Consider the following 8,011-nt stretch of genomic DNA (forward strand, 5'->3'; position numbering starts at 1 on the left):
TATCCATTGGCCATTATCTTAAACTAGAAGAACGACTTTGCGTCGTGAGACAAACCACCGACATTAATGATCAATGGCAGTCTCAACAGCTACAAGACTCCCAAGCAAAGAGTGTATAAAAAAATTGGATTGAATGCGTCGAGGCGAGAAAATTTCTTGGCAAGACGTTAGTCCATGTAGTCCAGAAGTCAAATTCTACTGGAGCCAATGGTATTGCCTGGTACTAAATCAATCAAATCGTTTTATTCAAATTGGTATTTTTTTCTCCAAACTATATTATTCGCAAGTACCCTGACTATCATCGGTTTAATTTTTATTCGATACTGGTCCTTCTTGTAACTGTTCCTTCTTGCTGTAGAACTTCTGGTGTCATGATTCTTGTTACTGACCCAGAGAAGCGAACATTGAAGAATTCCCTCAACCTCTCATCACTGATCTGTGTGTAGTCGCCCGACTCCATCTGGAGCGTGGCGATTACTGCTCTTAGCTTCCTTCGAGAGAACCCTTTGGAGTCCAGAATCTCCTGCAGTCTGTTCTATCTCCTCACAGTGCTTTCTCCATGATTCTCTTTTGGCTTTTCTTAGAGCTTTGTTATATTCAGTCAGAGCCTTGCGATATTCACTCCACTCGCCTGATCTTTTTGCAGAATTGAATTCTTTTCTCGTATCTCTCCTTCTTTTAGCAAGTTCATTGTTCCACCAGGGCACTTTCCTGTTGGAATTCCTTGTTGTTTCGGGACAGTTATCTTTATATGCTTCTAGGACTATATCCTAACATTGTCCAATAGCCATACCTAGCTCTGTTGTGTTCCTTATCCGCTTTATAGCCCCACGAAAACTGTATGTCGGATCTGCTTGATACGCTTCCCAGTTTCCCTGGGGCTTCGTTAAAAAATATCTGATCCATGCTCATAGCGTTATTTCAAAGTTTATGTGTCTGTGGTCTAAAAAACTCGCCTTATAAGACACGAGATGTGCAGGGTAAATTGAAGATGGAATTACAAAAAAAATTATGTATGTCTTTGTACTCTATAATGCTCAAAAACTTACGTGATCTGGATTTCAATGCATATTTTTTTTTATAATTCTTGTATCAAAGTTGCGCGTGAAGTTAGGCGTGTTAATACAGTAGTGATTTTGGGGGCGATCCGCTCCCAAAGATGCTGCTTGCAAATGCAGTCACCATCGTTATATCGATAACCTCCTTCCTAGTTGCAGTCACAAAGATAGGTTTGTTGCCTATATTAGTAAGTTGCCACAGTACTTAAGTACTCACCTCTTTCGTTGGTTCCAGTGCTCCCAAAACTGATCTGATGCGAATTGGAGTCAGAACCGATGATTATCTGCGGTCCTTTGCCTCTGCAGTCTCTCATTAGCTCCTCCAATTCCCTTGGTGGTGGTGCGTTAGGATCATCATAGGACGGGTAGGCTGATCCGAGTATTATCTCCTTTATTCTGCCTCCCTCTAAATTTTAGTTTTAGTTTTACTGCCGTTAGATCCCTGGAACAGAAATTAGTTAACTGCAATACTTTGATGTTGTTTTTAGCTATTATGCAAGTTCCCGATACTTCAGCGGATCTAATTTAAATCAGTTCTTCGCTTATCCCTGAGAGACCTTTTATTTCAGCCTGGTTTATTCAGGGTTCTTGGATGAGAGCAACATCAAACCTTTCCATCACCACAGCAAGTTCTGCCGAAGCTGCCTTGCTATGCTGAAGGTTGTCTTGAATCACTCTCACGTTTGCCATCTGTCTCCCTCAAGGCCTCGTCTTACCATCAAATAATTTGATCAAACAGTTTGAGCAAACTTGACGTACTTGAGGAAGTACGTCAAAGTGACGTCACAATTGCAGTTTTTTTGAAATTCTAAAAATCTGTGCTCTCACTATCAGTCTAGTTTGATCAAATTTTTTGTATTGAGTTGTCTAACTTGTTTGTACTTTATTTAAAATTAAAATTTTTCATTATTATCCACAATGAACACTCAGGATGTGACGTCACTAACTGTCACTTTCAGTTTGCTCAAACCAGTTTGATCAAATTATTTGATGGTGGGACGCGGTCTTCACGATCTTAAACGTTACCCTTCCCATCCTATAAAAGGCCTTGAGTTGGGTTTGCTTCAAGGCCATAAGGAAGACCCTATTGATCGAGTACGCAGTGATTTCTCCCTGTCCCTCGACCCTCTGGCTTTTCAGTGTACAGTTTGTCGTATTGTGTCCTGCATTTTGGTTGCCCAAGCGACTCCTGAACACTTTTTCGCTTATGCCGATCTCAGGCACGTGCACAACGTCAAATCCGCCGACTCCCAAAGATGCCGAAGCTCTCGACCGCCTCCTCCAGCCGGCCAAGATTTGGTAGGCTCATTCGCGTAGTGGGACCACAGAATCCCCGTGCTGAATGTAGTTCTTAGGAAATGCAGTGGATTCTGACTCCCACCGGGTGCCTCATCCACTGCATCTTCCAATTTTGTCCGAACCTGTTCTGCTTGTTCCTGGCTCAGCTTTACCTTGGAATGGCATCTGTCTACCCCCGCCATCCTGAGTTTGTCTGTCGCTTCACCGTAAGTGCCAATCTGCGTTTTACCGCCCCTTGCCTCTTCAGCGCTAGCGACTGTACCAGTCTGCGTATTACCACTCCTGGTCACGTTGTTAGCTGCGTGTTTCGTATCTCCCTTTGGTTTCTTGACCTCGGGGTTTTTTGTCGGGGTCTAGCCATCAGACAGGATCCTTTTCACTCCCTTGGTCTGGTCACTTTCCCCCTTTTGGCCTTTGGTCTTCTTATGTGGGTTTTTCTTTAACCCACGTCCCAGTAGCCATTTTTCGGCTTTCTTAAGCCTTCTTTTTTGAGATCTAGATAGCTTTTTGTCTCGAAGCTTAGTTTCTCGAGGCTTTCCTCTACCTGGTAATCTTTTATGTCTGTCTCCTCGGCATGGTCTGCTATTTCCACATCTCCCGTTTTTTTTATATGGTCTGCTGCTCCCGCAGCTTCCATTCTTGTTTCTTTGGAGAGGCCACTACTCTTATTTTACGTCTCTTGTTGGTTCCACGCTTGGTCGCACGAGTAGGTTCGAAATAAATGTCGAGTGCGCTCTTACCGCACCAAAGCTATATTCCCCCGGAGCGGAATCTTTCTAGGGCATCGCTTTAGGCCCACTTTACTCCCTGTAGGTACAACACACATCAGAATAATTTAGGAGACACCTATATTAACAGCTTTAAATTAATGTTAGCTGCAAATACAAAAATAAATTTATGATATTGGCTATAGACGGGCTATAAAAAATAAAACAAAACTTCAGTATGCGTTTTTGTCTATAAGATAAGAAGTAATATTTCTTTATTGGTACTTGATTTTCGATGTCTATGTAGATTTTTATTTAGTGTTGCAATTGCCAATAATGGAGAGACACCGTTTAAATCGCGAAGTGCAATGGCATGCTATGGGGATGCTTAGACCTGGCAGAAGTCAAAGAGACGCTGCTGAGGTCACCCACACGAACAGTATTGTCATTAATTGTTTATGGTTAAGGTTTTATAAAAACGGTGACATTACTGAACGTCATACAGCGTTCAAGGTGAGCGTACAAGGATAACCAACCAGATTGAAGACCGTTTTCTTAGGTTGCAGGCTTTGCGAGGTCTCACTATAACTGTATCACGATTAAAAATGAGGCTGGAAGAGACCCATCAGGTGTTTGTAACTTGCGAAACTATTAGAAATAAACTTCATAAAGTAGGTTTAGATGCTCCTATCTGTGAGAGTGCCTGTATTATCCAGATGAAATGGCGCTCATCGACTTCAGTGGGCACAAGAGCACCGCACGCAAATTGGCTTAGACGTGAGTGTGCCTCTACTTTGTTCACAGAAGAGTCTCGATTTGAATTTGCACCAGATACGAAACGGACAAGAATGTGGAGACAATCTGGCAGTGCTGAACGATTGGTCGCAGTGCAGAAGGTTCGCATAGTCAGCAAGGCGGCAGTATAATGATATGGGGTGGCATCACTCTTGGTGGAATAACCAATCTCGTTTGTCTGGAACAGTGATGTGCTCCCACATCACTAGTCTGGAGCGGTTTATAATCCAACAGACTACCGCGATATTATTCTCGAACCTATTGTTGTACCGTTTGCATAACAAGCTGGTTCCCACTTTCAATTAATGCACGGCAATGGCGCGTCAACATAATGCCAGGGTCTTGCAAACCTTCCTCGAAGACAATGAAATTGAGGTTCTATCATGGCCTGCACAATCGCAAGATTTAAACCCAATTGAGCATATATGGGACATATTGGGCAGATGCATTTTACAACAAAATATTGCGTTCAATACAAGACAGCAACTGTTTGAGGGCCTTTCAATGGAGTGGAGCAGAATACCGCAGAAAGACACTGACCATCTGATTATAAGTTAGACTAAGAGATGTAGGGCAGTAGTAATCAACAACCGTGGAGGTCATATACTATACTAACTTAATCTAAAAACTAGTTTGTTGGGAATTGGGGGGAGGCACAGATTAGTATTTTATTTTTTTATGTTAGCATTTTTTGACTGAATTTCTCTCTTAATTTTTTTAAGAGCTATTGCGATAACTCTAAGAAATTTTTTTTTATTTTTTACCTATTCGGGACACTTCTTTATAATTTCTTTTTTAAATATTTGAAATAAATTATTTGAAATTCTTCTGTAATATAGCATTTTGTTTTTGTCCCCTAGCTTATTTTGATGTGTGTATATGCATGCCCTCGGCAAGATGGAGTCACACCTTAGTGACCTTAGCATTAAGCACTAGGGATTACGATATGGAACGCATAGGTACATCATAGTTTGATCTCATGTAAAGCTCGAAATTAATATTGCCACGAGAAGAAGGTAACCGAACTATATAAGAAAATTTAATCTAGAATCTCTGGAAAGCGAGAGCACTACAATCCTCCACGATTGAAAGAAAATGGAAAGGCGAATAGAAGAAAAGATATCCCGAAACTGCGTAACAGAAATAGACAGCGTTGAAAAATCCTGGTCAAAACTAAAGCCAATAGCCAATACATATATTACAATTAGTACCGCTGAGGCAATACGACAGCGAATAGGTAACAAACAGATCAAAAATAGAAGATAAAAAGATAAAAACTTAGCAAATAGCAGCTAAGTGAAAACGAGATGGCTACATAAATACATGAGCAACAAACACCCAAGAGACCTACGAAATTTATAATGCTGTGAGGTAAGTAAACGAAGTGAAAGGCCACACGGGCGATTTTTTACGGCACCAATTGGTTTACCAATGCCTCGTCAGGTTTACTGCTCTTAGGGCGCCGTAAAAAAATCGGCCGTGTGGCCTTTCGCTAAGCAAAGATACTCGGAAAGATGTAACCATAAAAATGCAACCATTGAACATTTGCTTCTCAACCATCTCTTAATAATTTTAAAATTCATGTTTTTCTACAAAGAAAACACTGTAATTAATAAATAATAAATAATTTATAATAATAATTCTATCTATATTTGTTAATTTGTCGAATTATATTATGGAAGTATTTTTTTTATAAATTACATAATTAGAGCAAATTAGAGGAACCGCGGACCTTCTGCTTATGCCACCACTAATACATGTGGCAATCAAAACATAACCTCTATTTCTGTCAAAATTTGAGAATAACAAAGATTAAATAAGAACTTTATGGATAAACAAATTTGTGTAGTCAAAGATGTCGTGCTTATTTAATAATTTATTCAAGAAAGCAGTTGTTCACAGTATCGTTGAAAATTCGTTGAAGGCTTATCATTTTCAAAGAAGTGTTTTTTTGGTACCTATAGCACATCCAAAATTTGCTACTAACAGGTATAAAAGTAAAAGCAGTAGAAGCAAAGGCAAACTTATTAACAAAGTTTCTGAATCGGAAACAGAATCAGAGACAAAAGACGATGATATATTCGATGTTAATGATAAAAGTGCCAAAACTATAGAAGTAAGGGTTTCATCCTTAAGAGCTGATTCAATACTAAAAGTTGGACTTGGTATTTCAAGAAATAAATTAGAAACTATATTTTATGAAGGTAGAATAAGAGTAAATGGTACAAAAATTCCTAAAAAGAGTGTATCTGTCCGAGAAAATGATGAACTAGATGTTATAAAGGGAAAGCAGACAAATTCCGATTTTTTGACTATTTCAAGATTACTACTCCTAGGTATTAAAGCGGAAGAAGATATAATAAAAATTAAACTCAGACGCCATAAATCATTGACTGTTGAAAACTATGAAGGAAGAGATGCCTGGACCCAATCAGAGTCAAATGTATAACATGTAAATAATGTAAGATATTCGCAGTGTTAAGTCACAATGATGACCTCTCGTGGATTTCAGCTGAACTAGCTTCAAAGGGGGTTTTTAATGTCAAACACTGTGCGTACGTGCATTATTTATTTTTACATGTTTTCTTATAAATGTTAAGAATATACAACATAGAGGCCAACTTTTAATGAAACGTGAAGATTCCATGTTAATCATTTTATATTACCCAATAATTAATTTAAAACATGTAAAAATAAATAATGAATATTACCTACTTGATTTAAATGTATGTGCGCTCAGCAGTCGATATTGAAAGCCCCTCGAAGCTAGTTCATCTGAAATCCACAAGAGGTCATCATTGTGACTTAACATAGCGAATAAGTTTACGACATTTTGTTATTAGTTCCTATCTAGTGGAGGTACACTTCGTGTCATAAAAACTGGTACAACTCTTATAACCGAAAATCACGTTTTTCAAGTTGTGTAAGTTGATCCTATCACATGTGCCATTCTAATTTCTAGGACAACGTCAGTTCAACAAATATATACCAAACCAGCTAAACGCAGGGCTGTGCGACTGACTACAAGTTTTTAGTATACCAAAATCTAAAACAATATCGAGCAGTCTCGATCAGTTAGTCACATTTATTTAAACATTCTTCCTTAAAAAATATTTTGGAATTTTCCATCATCTCAATTTAGTACCCATATATTGTTTCGTGTTCTATTATAATGTACTTAGTATGAAAATATTTAAATTCAAAAATAATAATAGATAATAAATCTAGACATGACTTTTAAGTATTATGTTTAATTTCAAATTGAGAGGTGTGATTGGTTTCTTGTAAATTGTAGCACAAAACTGTATTGAGTTGCAGGATACTAGAATAAATAAAACACACTGGAAAAACTAAAATTGAATTTGAAATTAATACAAAATGAATACTTACTTAACTTTTACAGTGAACAAGTGTGGAATTATGAATATATGTATTACAATTTGAAACTGCTGAAATATTTTGTCATACCTCCACTATTATTAATCACTTCTTGTAATTTTCTGGGCACTGGGTTAATTAAATTTAGTGATAAATTTTCATCTTCGGACAAGCTTTCCCAGGTTTCTTCAATGATGGTCAATTATTGTTAATGATAAAAATAATACCTATCTAAAAACTTTATACATTTTTAAACGTTATTTTTTTGTATTTAGATTTAGTGCAATTCCATTATCCGTGATAGCAAAAACAAAGTGATTCGCTAACCATTGTGTCCAGTCTGAACTGAACACAAGTTTATATTTGGGGAAAAAAAGTATACAAGTTTTATATGACGGGAAGTGTACATGCAGCAGCAGTTGTTATACAGTCGGAATATGCATATTGAATTTGGTATGTTCAAACCAGTCTTGTACAAACAGTCAGAAAAAAGTGTGAATATAAAATCTTAAGCAAAAATCCATAATAATTGTTAATATAAATATTTTTTTAAAATTAGATTTTCTTTTATTCATCTAAGATAACTTCAAAATATAATATACTTGCCAAATATCGAAATATGCCAAATATCGATGTTTGAAAGGTAAAAGGTTGTAACCCACAAATCAACTTTTTTCAGGAAGTAGAAAAAGTAATTTGATGAGGAAATAATCCAATAATTTTTTCATTAATTTACAGATTAAATGTTGATTTACAAATTAATGAAAAAAATTA

General features: G+C 37.3%; 1 protein-coding gene across 1 annotated transcript; it reads left to right on the forward strand.

Annotated features, from left to right (window-relative positions):
* Positions 1-5,624: 5,624 nt before the first annotated feature.
* LOC126879595 (uncharacterized) lies at positions 5,625-7,795 on the forward strand. The gene has a single exon (XM_050642763.1). The coding sequence runs from the start codon at positions 5,715-5,717 to the stop codon at positions 6,306-6,308; it is 594 nt and encodes a 197-aa protein (XP_050498720.1). The 5' UTR covers positions 5,625-5,714; the 3' UTR covers positions 6,309-7,795.
* Positions 7,796-8,011: the final 216 nt, after the last annotated feature.

The sequence above is a fragment of the Diabrotica virgifera genome, chromosome 2 (genome assembly GCF_917563875.1).
Source record: "Diabrotica virgifera virgifera chromosome 2, PGI_DIABVI_V3a".
NCBI lineage: Eukaryota > Metazoa > Arthropoda > Insecta > Coleoptera > Chrysomelidae > Diabrotica > Diabrotica virgifera.

Excerpts from the sequence above, each read along its gene's own strand:
- LOC126879595 (XM_050642763.1), top strand. The coding sequence starts at position 5,715 with ATGTCGTGCTTATTTAATAATTTATTCAAGAAAGCAGTTGTTCACAGT.